General features: G+C 39.0%; 1 protein-coding gene across 1 annotated transcript in view; it reads left to right on the top strand.

The window, feature by feature from the left end:
* The window catches only part of LOC142455491 (disintegrin and metalloproteinase domain-containing protein 32-like), a 258099-nt gene that overhangs the window by 52560 nt on the left and 187134 nt on the right, over positions 1–18405 (top strand). The window contains exons 9-10 of the mRNA XM_075557223.1: positions 7801–7882; positions 16601–16737. Coding sequence (XP_075413338.1) covers positions 7801–7882; positions 16601–16737 — 219 coding nt within the window. The remainder of the gene's footprint in view (positions 1–7800; positions 7883–16600; positions 16738–18405) is intronic.

Here is an 18405-nt window from a genome sequence, read left to right as displayed (position 1 = left end):
TATAAGAACCACATGATAATATCGATAGATGAAGAAAAACGTTCAACAGCATCCAACACCCACTCCTGTTTAAGACACTCAAGAAGATAGGAATGGAAGGTTATTTTCTCAATGTAATACAAGGTATGTATGAAAAACCAACTGCCAAAGTGGTTGTCAATGTACAAAAGATGAAAATAATCCCACTGTAAAAGGGGACCAGACAAGGATGCCCCTTGTCCCCACTCCTATTTAGCATCATACTGGAGGTCTTATCTAACTATAAACAACAAAGAAAAAACGTCAAAGATATTCACCTGGGGAAGGAAGAGGTGAAACTATCATTATTTTCAGATGACACAATTTTATATATGGACAATCCCAAAAGCTCCACAAGGGGAGTACTGGAAGCAATAGAGGAATATTGCAGAGTGGCAGGATACAAGATCAACAAACAGAAGTCCATCGGACTGCTATATACATCGAATAAGACCACAGAAAGGGGGACTAAACAGGCAGTACCCTTCACAAGAGCCAAGCACAAATAGAAATATCTAGGGATCTACCTGACTAAAAAACCCAAATTATTTGTTCGAGGAAAATTACAGAGCACTATTATAAAAAGCAAGAATGATCTTAACAAATGGAAAAATGTCCCATGATCATGGATCATAAAAATCAATATAGTAAAAATGTCAGTTCTGCCCAAGACACTATATAAGGTTAATTCTATACCAATGAAAATATCATCCTTTCTCTCCAAAGAAATGGAAAATCAGACTTCCAAATTCATATGGAGAGGGAAAAAGCCCAGATTTAGCAGAGAACTCCTCAAGAAGAAGAACAGAGTGGCAGGGCTTGCTTTACCTCACTTTAGCAGATATTATACAGCCACAATTGTCAAAACTGCATGGTATTGGTACAATGACAGATACTCAGGCCAATGGAAAAGAGCTGAAACCCCAGAAATAAAATCATCAGCATACAGACAACTGACTTTTGATAAGGGCCCCAAATATTTCAAATGGGAAGCAGAAGCCCACTTCAACAAGTGGTGCTAGAAAAAAATGGATATCTATCTGCAGAAAAATGAATCAAGACCCTCACTTCATGTACAAGAATAAACTCAAGGTGGATCACATACCTTGAGGTAAAACCCCAAACAATGAGGGCCATTAATGAGGTAATTTGGACAAACCTGAGAATCTGGGCTCAGAAATGCATAGGCCATCAGAAATAGGGAAGGACACAAATATAGAGGAGTCACAATTTGACAAGTGGGATATATTAAAGATAAAACACCTGTGTATGTCGAAAGAATTCACCAAGAGAATAATAAGAGAGCCTGTGGACTGGGGAAACATCTTTAGCAATGACACAAAAGACAAAGGCCTTATTACTAAAATCTATAATACGCTGCAAGCTTCCAAAAAGAAAAAAACCTAATTGCCCACTGAGGAGGTGGGTTAAAGACCTGAACAGAAGTTTCACAAGGTCAGAAATCCAAATGACCAATAAACATACGAGAAAATGTTCCCACTCATTAGCCATAGTGAAATGCAAATAAAAACAACTATGAGATACTACTTAACACCCTCAAAGATAGCCCAATTCAAAAAATCAGAAAGTAACAAGTATTGGAGGCGCTGTGGTGAGATAGGAGCTGTAGTCCACTTCTGGTGGACCTGTAGGTATGTACAGACATTACTGAAATTGATTTAGCGATATCTAAAACAGATGAAAATCGAGCTACCATACAACTCAGCAATCCCCCTACTGGGCATATACCCAGAAGAGACAAGAAGCAAACCAAGGCCAGACATCTGTTCTCCAATGTTCATTGTGGCCCAGTTTACAATTGCAAGGAGTGGTAAACAACCCAAATTTCCATCAACTGATGAGTGGATTAAAAACTGTGGTACATATCTATAATGGAGTACTACGCATCCCTGAAAAGCAGTGATGAACCCATGAAACACATTACCACGTGGGAAGAACTGGAGGAAATTATCCTAAGTGAAATAAGCCAAGCACAAAAAGACAAATATAACATGAGTCTGTTGAGGTAAGCTTAAAAATGCAAAAGGGGCAAAGGGAAAAGCTACATATGCACACATTCCTGGGGTGAGCTCAAGGTACTATGGCAGGGGCCACACCCAGTCCAGGGATATATATAGCAGCCAACTAAAAAGGAAGGGAAAAGAAAGCCAAACAAAGAAACCAAAAGCAAACAAAGGGCACTAACCCACCCAAGAGGAGGATATTGTTTATATCTCCACAGGAGAGAGAGGGACTAGACTTCAACCTGGTGCACCAAGGGTGAATGCATATACCAGCATGAAGCATGGAACCAATAGAGAGGTCTCGGGGCCGGCCCCAATCCCAACTACGTAGACTCCTACCCCTCCCGAAGAATGCATATCAGAGGACAGTGCTGAAGCTACAGCTCAGGGAGAGGGGCACATCTGATCAGAGCACACAGAAGCAAATGAAGAGGGAAGGAGAGAGAGTGGAACACATCCTGGCCCATCAAGGCCCAAGGACCATATTCCTGCTCAGAGCAGCCACAACACAGAGAGGAACATAGAAGGAGCCCCTCCATGGGACAAGATGCCCCTCTCGGACCCATATCGCTACGAGGGACAACACTGGAGGCACGGTGCAGCTATTGTGCCTGATCTGACCCCACCACACCGGGGCGAAATGCTAAGGGCTGGTAAGAGTAGCAAGGGGAGCAAAGCAATGAAGTCCCTAGGGAATACCAAAATAGACTTTGGGGCCAGGGAGTGGCACCCCATCAGACTCAACCAGAAAATACTCCTAAACATCAACAAACAGACCTGGAACTCATTATAGGTTTTTTTGGGGTCATTTTGTTGTTATTGTTATTGCTTGTTTTTTTGGTTTTCTTTTGTTGTAGTTTTTTTGCTCTGCCTTATTTTTGTGCTTATTATTGTATCTGCATGTCTATCTAGATAAGATAGGCGGGATAAACAATCCAGGGGAGAAAACAGTGGAACCGATAGGTCCAGGAGGGATATGGGAGAGAGGAGGCGGGAAAAAGATGTGGGTGTTAACAAACCCAGGGACAAGGGAAAAACAAGTGATCTAAAATCTATAGTGAGGAGGATGTAAGATGCCTGGTAGTGCTTGATCAAAGGCAGTGTAACTGATAGGAATTACTGAAATCCGAATGAAGGCTGAACATGATAGTGGGGCAAGAGGAAAGTAAAAGGAAATCAAGGAAAGAACTAGGAGGCAAATGCCATTTATAGAGATCTAAATACAGGCATGTATATATGTAAATATATTTATAATGATATGGAAATAGCTCTATGGTCATATATTTATATGCTAAGTATTAAGTTAGCAGGTGGACATTGGGCCTCTACTCAAGTATTCCCTCAATGCAAGAATACTTTGTTATAATAACCTGGAATTCTGTGATACTCACCTTCCTGTCATGATTCCTGAAGACAAATGTGTGTATAAGCAAAAGTGGGGAAGAAAGCTGATGGTGCCCAGCTATCAAAAGGTATAGTATCTGGGGTCTTAAAGGCTTGAAGCTAAACAAGCAGCCATCTAGCAGAAGTTCACATGGAAGAAACACACCAGCTTGTGTGATCATGAGGGGATCAGTTATCAAAGACACAGAACAAAAAATCATATCAACGTGAATGAGGGGGAGTGCTGAATGGAGACCCAAAGCCCATCTGTAGACAGTCAGATATCCCTTTACAGAAGGGTCCCAAGGAAGAGAAGAGCCAGTCAGGGTGCAATATAGCACCAAGGAAACATACAACTTTCCTCTAATTCTTTAATGCGCCCCCCCCCCACCTACTATCATGATCCCAAGTCTACCTTACAAATCCAGCTACACCAGAACATGTATATGGGTACAGATAAGAGCTGGAAATACAGGGAATTCAGGACAGAAAAACCCCTCAGGACCAATAATGAGCGTAGCGATACCAGGAGGGTAAGGGGAAGGTAGGGGAGAAAGTGGGAACCGATCACAGAGATCTACGCACAATCCTCTCCCTGGCAGACACACAACAGAAAAGTGGGTGAATGGAGACATCGGTCAGTGTAAGACATGAAAAAATAATTAAAATCAATAAATTATCAAGGGTTCATGAAGATGGGAGGGCTGGGGAGGGAGGGAAACAATGAGGAACTGATACCAAGGGCTCATGTAGAAAGAAAATGTGTTGAAAATGATGATGACAACAAATGTACAAATGTGCTTGACACACTGGATGTATGTAGGGATGGTGACAAGAGCTGTCAGAGCCCCTTTTAAAATGATTAAAAATAAAATAAATAAAACAAAGTAAGACAAAATGAAAAAAGAAAGAAAGAATAGAACACTGATAATATTAAAATAAGCCAGGGAAAAGTTTTCTGTTGAGGAACAAGCAGGACACATTTAAAACCTGAGCAAATTCAGAAAGGGTCAAGAGGGTAGTCAGCTGACCAGATATCATAACATAGTTCCATCTTCCATAATCAAATTTATAATAATATCTTGTCTGATAGTATGGGTGTTCACATTTTTCATTTGTGGCCAGAGGGGATCTGCTACAGGCTTAATCCGTACATGAACTCTGCAGATGGATTTTGGGCTCCCACTGTCCTCCATAGCCTTCTACAAATTGGGTGTTCACAATGTAAACTCTGATGCTTTCCCCTTCATTATATTTGGATTTTGTTATTTGTCATCTTTGGATCACCCAGGCTGGTGTGCTTCTTTGATGTAGAATTTGTTGACACTTCACTTAGATGATTGTTTGTTTGCATACAAGCCTTTAAGACCCCGAGACCCTATTAAAATAACCAGGCACCATCTACTTTCTTCACCACACTTTGTTGTAGCAAGCACCCTTAATCCTCAGTGATCTCTTCATAAAGGTGAGTATTGAGCAAGGCCATGTTATAAGAACTAACTGTTCTTAGTTTGGGGCTAGACTTAAGCGGGAGCCCAGAACCCATCTGCGGGTCTATGGCTTCTGTAAAATTCTGGTTTACTTTAGCAGACATACTTGTATTATCATTTTATGATAAAATACATTCTCAATCATCTCCCTAAGTTATAAGGCATTCCCATTGATAACATCAATAATTTATCCAGTGGCATAGAATTTAAGATACTGTTGAGAAAAGGAGGCTATATGAATATCGTCCAGCTGGGAAGTGCAGTTCATGAGTTTTTGCTTGTACAGTTTACATTTTTAAATGATTGAGCTCTGTTTACAATGACTATGGGTTTTAGTGCTAAGGGAAAATTTCCCGTAACATTCTTTACAAGGGCAGATCGTTGCTTATAAAATCAATACATGTCATATTAATGCAAGGAGGGCATTAACATAGTAAATATATGGTAGTTCTGGGTTCCCTTTTCATTGGATGCCCACTAAGCCAGGGGTCTTAGCCAAGGTCCAATAACCACCAGTTCCATCGACTTGAGATGGCTGTCATTTGTTTCTTCTCTCATCAGGGAATTTCAGTCTTTAGTCCAAGGGCAACAGGTAATTTTGAGATAGGACTCAATTCGTTCAGTGGGGTTTCCACGTAAATCCTTCTGGTATGACCTATGTGGGATGCCAATATTCCCTGTAAGACCAGAGTCTGAGATCATTATAGCGCATAGTCCATGGCATGGTTCTCTGAGGGTTGGGTAGAAACGAATTCAAAAATGTCTAACTAGGAACACAGCACAGAGTTTTTTCTCGCCTTGAGTTCTCTATAATTATTGCTGAGTTTTCCTTCCTGATGTGAGGTTATTGCTCCCCATTTCCCCAATATCGGAAGTATAAATGTCTACTCTGAAATTTAGGTGCTCCCTCTCCCCTCATCTTAGCCTGATTTCCCAGTACGATTCTCTTCTCATTCGTGTGGAGTGTCTCTGGATTTCTCCTGACCTTGCCTCAATGTTGCATGGCACCAAGTGGGTGCCCTTCTCCTTTTCTCCATTTCTCAAAGGATTGACCCCAGCTGTTGTGAGGTCTCCTCTTTTGAGGTGGGTGAGGTGGTTCTTATAAAGTACATACACAGAGGGCGATGCATGGCTCATAGCCAACAGACAGGCTCTCTACCCCTTTGTTTGGGAATTGGTCTCCTTCTTAGTAGGGGGCTCATGCAGTATGTGTCCTTTTGTGATTGACTAACTTCACTCAGCAGAATGGTTTCAGGTCCTTCCATGTCATGTGATGTTTCATGCTCTCATTACTGTTTTCTTAGAGATGTATAGTTTTCCATTGTGTTTATGCACCATGGTTTCTTTAGCCATTCTTCTACTGTTGGGAATTTGGGTTGCTTCTCGTGCTTTGCTGTTATAAACTACTATAGCAAACATGGGAGAGCATACATGCACTCGTGTTTTGTTTCATTTCTTTGGGGGAATGTCTAATGGTGGTATTGCTGGATCATATGGGATTTAAATTCCCAGTTGTTTTAGGTGTGGCCATATTGCTTTTCATAGTGATTGCATGCATTTACAAAGTCACCAACAGTGCGTATGAGTTCCATTCTCTCCACAAGCTCTCCAGCATTTGTTGTTTTCATTTTGTTGAATTAGACTCTGAGTATAAGGTGGTATCTCACTGTGGTTTTAATTTACATCTCCTGGATGGCTAGTGATCCTAAACATTTGTTTCATGTTTTTGTTAGTCATTTATATTTCATTTTTCATAATCTGTCTATTCATGTCTTTTTCCCATTTCTTAATTATGTCATTTGTTACTTTATTATTGAGCTGTTGAGTTCTGTAGATTTAGGTAATTAGTTGTTGTTAATCCTCCTCCCCGCCTCTTGCCACATGTCCCTGTCGTCTATTTTTTCTTCTGCTGTGTGAATTTCATTTATTCTCTTGGTAGTCTATGTATGCCCTGCAACAGGACTATTAAATTTGTTCCAGTTTTCTTATTGATGATCCTGATTGCTCTTGGGTTTACATTGAGTTCTTTAATCCATTTGAGTTTGTTTTTGTGCATAAGGATTAATATGGATCCTGGTTCATTCTTACCCATATGGAGACCCAATTTAGCCAACATCATTAGTTGAAGAGACTACCCTTGTTCCACATGATAGATTTTGATTTTATGTGGTTTCTAATCATCTATGTTGTCAATTTATTTTGTATTGCTTTCTTGAATTACCTGTGATTCCCTTGATTTGTACATGAATTCAATGCTTTCTCTGTATTTTCCTTGATCTCTTTCTTAATCAATTGATGGCTTCTAAATATAATTCTTTGAATGTCTCATCAGGTAGTTCCATTACAATTTCTGTCTCCTGCAGGTTCTCTGACCCTATATTTAGTTTACTTGCTTGAGTAATCTTATCATACTTACATGTCTCTGTGTGTATTGTCTGAAGTTGCCTGTTATCTTTGTCTCTAAAATATTGTGGTGGTTGTGTACTCATCTGTTGTTAATGTGTTGGTTTACTTCACCTTATGAAACATTGCTGAGCTTCCCCCCCTATTGAATTGACAAGGCTTAATCTAAGCATTAAATATATTTATCATTATCATTTGATAAAATTGAAAGAAAAGAAATTTGGTTAACATGTTTGATCATAGGCATCAGTAATTGAAAATCAATGTGAATAAAACAGAAAAGCCAACAAATAAGTTTGAGAATTCTAGTTGTAGAAATTTAGTTAAGACTCTCATTCCAAATTTGAAGCAATGAAGGCCATATAGTAAGATCGTGCCTCAATTTACTTCACACCAGACCTTTATGAACCACAGACTTAAACTATTGGAAACAATACACACATTTATATATTTTGCAAAATTAATGATAAACTCTTATTTAGTTATAGGGAATACCCAAATTATATTGGAGCAGTTTTTCCTGGAAAGATGTGTGATAATCATTATTCAACAGGACTTGCTTTGGTGAGTAATTATTCAATTTTTAATATTTATACATTATTGAAACTCTAAAATGTTAGCACACATTTTATACAATTTACATTTATATTTACAACTAGAGTTGCATTTGTATCCATTATGATAAAATATTGGAAAGGTCTAGAGGAACAAAGTTCTGTACTATGTAGTTTACTGCCAAATGAAATCAAACCCACTGCTGGAAGTGGGGTTTGCTCATAGTTTCTCTATAGGGCAGAGCAGAACTGCCCCGTGGGGTTTGCAAGGCTAGAAGTATTTACCATAGCAGACTACCACATCTTTCTCCAGGAGAGTGAGCAGGTAAGGTTCAGATGTTTTCAAAGCTTTGCACCCTGTATGTTCACATTCTTGTAACTATTTGGAGCAAAAGTAAATATACACATATGTAAATAACCCTTCTTGAATGTAAAACATTGTCTATAAGTTCATTTGAAAATTAAATTAATTAATAGTACTTTATAGTATTATAAGTACAAGGGGTACCCCCCAAAACCAGAATTGCACGGGTCAGGGTGGGGCTTTCTTACTACGCATTTTTCCCACTAGGAAAGCATTGAGCAGCTCGCTCTGAGTTAGTGCACCCTGTGGTGTCACCTTGGAAGGTTCTCTCTGGTCATAGTCAATGTTTTCATAAAAGCAGTTTTGCTCAAACTTCATTTTTTTGTGATGCCAATTTAAGAGAACAGTGTGTGGCTGTGAAATTTTGTTTCCTGCTCAGAAAAAGTGCCACAGAAACTGTTGTGATGTTGAACACAGTTTATGAGGACAGAGCTGTGGGAAAAACTCAAGTGTATGAGTGGTTTTCTCATTTAAAAAAAGGTGAAATGTCAAATGATGACAAACTTCATTTTGGATATCCATCAACTTCCCATATGGACAAAAACGTCCACTCATAGTGCACTTGCTGTTCATTCTGCCAGGTCAGATTGTTAAGCTTTCTATTTAGAGGTTTGAAGAGATTGTGTAACAGTGTGCAACAATGTAGGCCCGATGTGTGGCATATGGGACTGCTTTTGCTGTGCTATAATGCATCTGTTCACGCAGCCATCTCATTGTGCCATTTTTTCGAAAACCAAAAACAAGCACAAACAAACAGCATGCCTCTATTGCTCCTTGTACTATTATTACTCACCTGACCTCACTCCATGCCACTTTTGTTTTTTTCCCCATGGATGAAGATGAACATGAAAGGACAGCAATTTGAGGGCACAGAAGAGGTGAAGAAAAATAATGGGGGAGGTGCTGTCAGTCATCCAAACAGATGTTTGAAAAATGTTTCCTAGAATAGAATTGCAGCTTTGACAGATGTTTTAAGTGTAATAGGGAAAAGCTTGAAGGTGACAAGGTTTTGTAAAAAAATTCGAATACATAGCTCTGAAAAAAAATTCCAGTTTTTGGGGTACCCCTAATAAGTAATATTAACTATTAAATAAAGAATAAATATATTCAAATGTCCATAGAGCAGTGATGGTCAAAGAAGGATTTTTTAGTCATCAGGAGCTAATGGTACTTCATTATTTATTTCCCATGAACGAAGCTAATTGCCATGGAAAATTAAGCCAAGTCTTTTGAAATGCTTTTCTACATATCTGGAATAACTTATGCAATTTTCCAGTTTGTTTTTAAACACACAGAGTGAAGGAGTGGTAAACTTGGAGTTATTTCATTAATGATTACAGTTTTATGTTTTCTCCACATTTGATCTATAGTTTGGATAAGCAGAAAGTCTGATATTTTTCTACCTTAGAATTTTGAAAACTGTAATTATGAAGTGAAGTATAGCAAGAAAATTTAAGGGAATATCTTTATATTTTAAAAAAAGTTTTATCGGCATATACGTCACATATCATACAATATAATCATGCAATCCTATTAGGCAGAGTTGTACAGTCATCACCACAATCGATTTCAGAACATTTTCTTCCCATGCTCATTGTTAGTTTCCCATTTCCTCCCAAACCTCCCCTGCCATTCCTCCAGCTAACTTTTAATCCAGTTATTGTCGCTGTAGGTTTATCCATTCTGGATTTCATAGAAACTGATAGAAAGCACAAATAGGAAGCAAACAAACCAACAATTACTAGACAAAAGAGAGAAAAAATATTAAAAACATAAACTTTTAAATGGGTCAAAAGGGAGATCAAATGATAAGGTACTGCATTTTAACCTCACTCATCTGCCATACTTGACTTTACAATGCTTTCTGTCTGACAGCAAGGTTGTTACTACAGCCCTCCACTATTTTCCGAGGGAATTCACTGGAGGCTTCATCCATGTGGGGACCCTGCAAAGGGATTTGGGGCTTCCACAGTCATCCACTGCCTTCTGAAAACCAGGTGCTGACGGATACCACTCCCTCCTGTGGGCTTGGATTATATTATTTAAAATCCTCTATCACATAGGCTAGTGTGCTTCTTCCACGTGAACTTAGTTGGCGCCCCACTTAGATGGTTGTTTGTTTGTAGACAAACATTTCAGACACCAGATGCTATTTTTTTCTGATAGCTGGGCACCATCTGGTTTCTTCACCACACTTTGCTGTAGCACCCGTATCTTGAGTGAGCTCTTCGTGAGGGTTAGAAGCTAGTAAGGCCACAGTATAAGAGCTAATTGTTCCTAGGTTGGGGTTAGAATTAAGCACAAGCCCTGAGTTAGTTTATTGTGCCAACCTGGCCGATGAACACATGTGGGATTAATGGAAGAGCGAAGGGATAAATGGCTTGATGACCCTCGCCTTTCGAGTTCTTGGATCTCTTGCTTTGTGATGGACGGACCAGGGTGCAGATACCTTAGCAGTTCCCTACTTCAGCTTGCAAGGATGACTTCCTGCAAGACATCCCTGAGGAGAAGCCACATGGACTTACCCTGATGCAGCCCTGAGTGCTGGAGCAGCCATATGGGGACCCTTGCCAGCGCTGAGATACTTACACATTCACTGACTTGGCTTTCCTCCTCTAGTCGCCATCATTCTGTCTATTTTGTGAGATGGAGGAGGACTTTGTAGATTGCCGTTGGACAAATGGGTTAATGTTGGACTCGTGGGCTTGGGCAACACTGGGTTGGGATGTTTTCTTGATGTGCACTAACCTTTACATAAAACTCTCTCTTATACATGAGTTGCTGTGGATTTGTTTCTCTAAAGTACCCAGACTAATACAAGCCCCAATCCATTCATATATCTATGGTTTCTATATGGCTCTGATTCACTTTACAGGTATCATTATCATTCTATTATAAGGAATATTATAAATCATTCCCCTGAGTTATGAGGTATTTCTATTGATTGTGTTACTGATTTGACCAATATAGAGAAAAGGAAATTATACAAGTGTTGACTGGCTTCAGAGAAGGGAGTTTCTACGGGAGAAAGCTGGAGAGATGTCAATAAGGACTTTAGGAACGGTGAAACGTGGTGGCAACTGCTGCTTGGAGGGCAGATTGTCCATGACGGTCCTGCAGTAACGTGCAGGAACGAAATCAGGTCAGAGTTCTGGATGCATATTTCTGAGATGATGGAGGGGTTTAAGATATCAATAAAGCTCTTTTGGAAAGGCTTAAGGTATAAGTCAAAACAGTGAGTGACTAAAGCAGAGTGTAGGATGAAACCATTGCAGGTGATGAATTCAACCACTGAAGCATTTACAAAACTTCTATACTATTATTGTTACAAAGACTGATACTTATATGCTAAACAGTTATTTTATGGTTTTGCCACAGTTGAATACATATCCATAAACAATCATTGCTTTTCATGCTGTAAGCGCAATATCAATCGTATCATACGGTGCTATTCTGCCACTTGTTTTGGTGTCCACTCGGTGACTTTGAGATTTATTCGTAGTATCACATTGAATTCAAGTTAATATACTTGATGCCGGCATGATATATTCCACTGTATGAGTATGTAACATGTGATTCATCCTTTAACTTTTTATTTTTATTTCCATCCTTTATCTTTTTCACAGATATTGTTTACCCCCCAATTTTTGCCATTACAAACCATATTTTGTAAACACCTTTATATATGTTGCTGCTGTTGTGTGCTGTGGAGGTTATTCTGCTTTATGACACCTCTATAGTACAAAGTTGAGCTGCTCCATATAAGTCCCTAGATTTTAATCGTTCAGGTAGCAGGTTCCAGGTCTTTTCTCCTGTGGAGCCGTAGTAGATTGTAACTGCCAACCTGTCTGTTATCAGCTGAATGCTTTAACCATTGTGTCACAAATGCTATTATATAGAAGTTATCATTTCATAACCCCTTTTGAGGGAAAATTTTCCAAAATTTTATCCTATGTGATGTAAGTAGAAGCACCAGCAGAATTTTCCAGGAAGCCCTTTAAAGGGATAGCACTCATTCTTTATTGTTAGCTTTCTTCAACCTGTGGATTAAAATGCTGGTATGACGATGAGGTCATGGCCTATCTATGGTGGAACAGGAAGATGGAAGGAGCCTGGGCCCCCAAAGGCCCGAAAGATGCCATTATCAAGCCTTAGCCTGCCTAGCTATGGCTTTAAAAATTATATTGTGAATTGGATGAAAGTTTACAGAGCAGATCATCAGTAGCATATTAAAAAATCCATACACGTGTTGTTTCTTCTAATTCGTGGCAATTCTGTAAATATGACACCACTTATCTCACCCCTGTGTTTCCTATTTTCATTCCTCCTTCTTTCATTGCCTTTCTGAGCTTTGCCCTTTGTTAAATGCTCTCCTTTTGATCTCAAATTTTAATCATTCTAAAATGTGAGTCCCTCACAGGTGTTATTGTTTCACTTAAAGGCCTGCCTATTATTTGGCTGAAGGTTGAGTCAGGAAGTTGAGTTTGGTTCTGGAGCTGAAGCTGAAGGGTGACTTGGTAGTTCCACTGGTCTCTATCTGATCAGTAAGGTTTGTCCCTTTTATGATTTTGAGTTTGGATCCACATTTTTCGTTCATTCTATGCAGGATGTTCTAATGAGCTTCTTTTCAGAGCAGTTGCTAGTGGTAGCTAGGCAGCATTTGGTGGTGTAGTCAAGGTTGTGTAGACTGAGGTTTGCATGGTTCTGGGTTCTGTCTCCCATTTACTCTTTACTTTCCCATTAGGGTATACAATTAACTTCAATGAGCACACAGAAGTTACAGAAAATGCTAACGATTATGGGGTTTATCATGGAAGTTAACAGGTTACAATGAAGGTGAGAAATGCTCAGGTACAGTTGTTCAGTCAGGACATATTACACACTTCAGTAAATGCCTGGAGTGGGGGATACCTAAAGGGGGGATGCCACTCCACTGGAAACCTCAATCAGAAGGCTTTCAGTGCAAACTCCATGGGCTAGGAAACCCACCCCAAGGAATTAAGTGCCCACAGCTGCCCTCCAGTAAGTCTCAACCTGAAGGCAGTCAGCTTCACCTCGGTGGGTCAGCAAGCCCAGCTTCTACAATGAAGTGTCCGGAGGCATCCTATCCACAATCCAGCCTCCTGCCCCAAAGCGCTCAGGTGTTCTTATTTTGAGGGCTGGGAAATCACCATGTTTATGCTCTCACTCCTGGTTCTGTTGCTGCTACTTCTGCTTCTCTGTCACTCCTGAAATGTCGAAACTGTCTTCTGGATCAAATAATTTCACTTGAGAGGAATCTCAGAGTCCAGAGGATGAGCTCCACTCCAGGATCTTGCTGGTAGTAAAATCCCCTATTCTGTTTCTGAGATGGCTCATTTTATACCCAGCAGGACACCAATAACAGTGAATCCTGTTAACAGTTACTCACAGGTAAATCCTACTAGTGTCTTCCCCGACCTTCTTGCCCAGACCAATCAGGAAAAATATATATATTTTTTAAGTAAGAGTCACTTTGGCTAGAATATTACATAATACAAATATTACATGATCCACTGCTCCTGCAGGTTCATTAGACCTTTGGACTAATTGTTTTCATAGGTGTTTCTTATTTTCACCACTGTTATTTCTTCTGGATGGGTAGAGGTCACTGCTGCATGTTCCATGTCTACTCAATGAGAATCATGTAGAACATTGTCTCTATGAGCTGTTCTCCCAAGACAATGGTCTTAAGACTCCAGGTGTAGCAATTCATTCTCTCTAGGTGTTTTGCTATGTCTAAGAGTTTCCATAATTTTGTCCCTTATAGGCATTCATATGCCTAACTGTACCAAAGGTAAATACACATAAAAAATCCTTTGTCAGATAAATGGGGGTACCCCCCAAACCCAGAATATCTTTTTCAAAGCTATGTATTTATTTTTATTTTATTTATTTATTTATTTATTTTTTTTACAAAATAACCGTATCACCTTCAAAACACTCTCTACTATCCTTAATACTTTTGTCAAATCTGTGATTCCATTCTTGGAAATATTTTTCAAACTCATTTTTCGCAATGGTAGACAGTGCCTCCCTCGTTTTTTGTCTTCACCTCTTCTACGTTGTTAAATCACTGTCCTTTCAAGTCCTTCTTTATTTGTGGAAACAAAAAGAAGTGGCACAGAGTGAGGTCAGGGGAGGAAGGTGTGTGGGGCAAGAGAGGCATGCTGTTTTTTGCCCAAAACTGGCGCACGGAGATGCTGTGTGAGCAGGTGCATTGCCGTGGTGGCAAAACCGGCCCTCTGTCATGCAGTTTTTTCAGAACCTCTAAATAGAATGCTGATTCACAGCCTGACCTGGTGGACTGAACTCCAGATGCACTATGAGTCGATACTTTCATCTGTTAAGGGAGTTGAGACACCAAGAACAAGGTTTGCCATCATTTGACATTTCACCTTTCTGTTTGTTTTCTTAACACAAACCCATCATTTATTTTGATCTCTCACTTCTGCCTCCATAATCGTGTTGAAAACATTCTTCTATTTTTAAAGGGTATTTTATTGGGGGCTCTTACAGCTGTTCTAACATTCCATACACCAATTGTATCAAGCATATTTGTACATATGCTGCCATCATCATTTTCTAAACACTTACTTTCTTTTTAAGCCCTTGGTATCAACTCTTTTCCCCACTGCTTCCCCCACCCTTCCACCCTCATGACCCTTGATAAATTATTATGATTTTTATATCTGACACAGACTGCTGTCTCCCTTCATCCATGTTTCTGTTGTTTGCCCCCCTCAGGGGCTGGAGCAGGGGGGTGGGGAAGGTTATACATCTATCATTGCTATTAGTTCCTCTGTTCCCCCCACCTTCTTCCTACTCTCTGGGTATCACTATTCCCATTTCTGTTCCTGAGGGATTTATCTGACCTGGATTCTGTGTATTGTGAGCTCTTATCTGTACCAGTGTACATGCTCCAGTCTAGGCAGAGCTGAAAGGTAGGACTGGGGTCATGATAGTGGGGGGTGACATTTCATCTTTTTTGAAATGAGAAACCACTCATACACCCTGATTTGGGTGGTGTGGCTTACCTGTTTCTGCTTGGGATGCTTGCATATTTGCATGGAGATGGACCACTTAGAAAAAGAGCATGAGGTTCAAAAAGGATTACAGGTCAAACTAAAATAAAATAAAGTGAGAGGTTTGGCTGAGCGAGTGGAAATTGGAACGATCAGTTTGTGTATGGGGAAAGGGAGTGTACTTATGCGGCTCACTGCCTCCAGTAAATAGATGAACTGGATTCAGGACACAATGAAGGCGTTGCTGATATCTGACTTTAAGAAAGTTTGGCATTCTTAACTTCTAAGTTGTTTTCATGACTTTTATGGAGGTCAGGATTCCCTCTTTGGTGGGATCTCTGGTTTTTGCTGAGGAAATCTTCCTGTGCTTGTTATCTTGTGGTCAGATTCCCCAGGTTCTTTCTCCTTGGCTTTTTTTTTCCCTATAAAAATCATTTTATTGGGAGCTAATACAGATATCGTATCATTGCACAATTCAGTCACATCAGGCAGTATCCTACAATTGTTACCACAATCAGTTTCAAAACATTCTTGAACTCCTGAACATCAACTCCCCTTTAGAGGCCCACCCCCTCGACTGTACCCCCCCAGGAACCCTTATTCTACCTGCTGTCTCCATAGATTCATCATTTCTGGGTTTCATATACTGAAATACACAACAATAATTCAAGAGGGTTTGTCCCAATGACAAAATACATCTGAGATAAACTCCGGTTGGAAACACACACACACACACACACACACACACACACACACACACACACACACACACAGAGAGACACACACACACACACAGACATACACACACACACAATGTTCAAAACAAGATCAGGCCCAACATTCATCAAAGAAGGGATCAACTGACAAAGTTTTACCATTCAAGTCAGGTTTATCATTTTCTTGATGCCACTCATTGTGTTAATGAAGATCTTACAAGGAAGGAGACCAGCTATCTGATTTTGTGACCACTTTGTGAACGGAATTATCCTAGAGCAAATCAGAACTGTTACAAGAATTGGGTAAATAGAAGTGGTCCTAATAGGTTAACATTGAATGTCAACATTCTTCATTAAAAGCAGTCTTTTAAAATAAATTGTAATAGCTACCTAGCAATTATTTTAGAAAATAAAAATTTTAAACATGGAAAATTTATAGATGATGATGCTTAGATTCAGCTAAACATAATAATATTGTCTCACCTTCCCAAGAAATCACACCTCCCTGTTTTAAATTTTTGACAAAAATTATAAAAATGTTTAAAATTGGAATATTTTTCCTGTCCTTTGAACTGATTTTCTTTGGATTTTCTTTGTTAATGTAGTATACCAATGCGATAACTTTGGAGGCATTTTCAGTTGTCGTTTCCCAGTTGCTGGGTTTTAGTCTGGGACTATCTTACGATGATCCAAAGGAATGCCACTGTTCAGGAACCATCTGTCTGATGAATCCAGAAGCTGCGTAAGTTTTCCATTAAAAAACAACAACATGTCTTGCTTATTACATTTATTTTACTGAATGTACAGTAATTTGGATTTGCTTATAGCACATATTGAGGAGACTAGTTGCATAGGGGATATGCGTTGGATTTCTATCCTCAAGATCAGTAGTTCAAAACAACCAGTTGCTCAGAGGGTGAAAGATGGAGCTTTCTACTCCCTTAAGCAGTGGACAGTCTTGGAAACTCACTTATACGGCAGTTCTACCCTGTCGTATAAGGGTCACTACGAGTTGACATTGACTTGATGGCAGTGAATTAAAAAAAATTTTTTGTTTGATAAAGCACATATTAGCTATTAGCAGACCAAGGTCACAACAAAATTATAAACACGTGTCTTTTATTTATAAGCGTAGGGTGGAGGGAATTGTACCTTTCAGGACATTCAAGGACAACAGATTCACTCTGCAAGATACATTAGCACAGCAATTGTCCTTAAGCTGTGAATTTTATGAAATAATTTAGTAAAGAAACTTAAAGCACGTATGCGGGCTAATAAGCAAACTGCTTTTAGGTAGAGTATTTGGTATGCTTACAGGGTATCTGATGTCGAAAAATGACCACAGTAAGAGTGAAAATCCTACTTGGAGGCTTTGGAGAAAGGTATAATAGTTGTGTGATTTGGGACAATTACTTGACCTGGCTTTGTTATCTCATCTCTCAAGTGGGAAAAATTAGGATTATCTTTTCATTTTAAAGGGTGATGTAAGAATAAGATAAGAAAATGAAATGGAAAATTATTTCCTAAATTATAAAATTCCATAAGTATGTGATGAATTAAAATGACTGTGACTTATAGGTTTGTTAATATTATTCAAATAGTATTTCAGATACGTTCCACAGCAGATATATTTAATATTCTACATGTTTGCTTTTATTTATGAAAGTGATTTATGATTATTTTGACCTATTTTAACTAAAGATGAATTGAAACAAAATGAAACATTGTTTTTTGTAAATTCGTTCATACTTTTTTTTACTTGAAAAATTTAATTATTAACTTAAAAATTTAATAAAATTTTAACTGTTTCAATGACATATAATTCACATATCATACATTCCAATAGTTTTATCATATTTATAAGCATTATGCAACTATCACCACAATCAATTCCAAGACATTTATGCTTCCTTTTACTCTGTTAGCTCCCATGTCCCATCAACCTCCTCCTGCTGTGTCCCTTTGAAATTCGTAACCCACTTGCTGTCTCTATAGGTTTAATTATCCTGGGTTTCATATACAGAAAAAAAAACTTATGAAATCAAAGCAAAATGAAACAAACTGCCAAAAAACAATGACAAAAAGAAACAGAGAAAAAAACTTAATAAAAACAAAGCAGAAAATACTGAAAAGTGGAACAGTTATATATCGGATCAAGAGAGAGATCACAGGGCAAGGTGTCACATTCTCACCTAAGTACAATTGCAGTGAACTACTTTACACTATACTCTGTCTGATAACAATGCCTTTGTACCCTGGTCCAGAGCCAGAGGGGATTCACCAGGGTCTTAGTACTCATGGTGGACCGTGTGAATGGATCTTATTGCTTTAACTGTCATCCACAGCATTTTTAAAACTGGGTGTTCACAATTTAAACTTTAATACCGTTCCCTCCTCTGGGTTTGTATTT

The sequence above is a fragment of the Tenrec ecaudatus genome, chromosome 8, assembly GCF_050624435.1.
Source record: "Tenrec ecaudatus isolate mTenEca1 chromosome 8, mTenEca1.hap1, whole genome shotgun sequence".
In the NCBI taxonomy this organism is placed as follows: Eukaryota; Metazoa; Chordata; class Mammalia; order Afrosoricida; family Tenrecidae; genus Tenrec; species Tenrec ecaudatus.
This window is presented reverse-complemented; position numbering and strand designations above follow the sequence as displayed.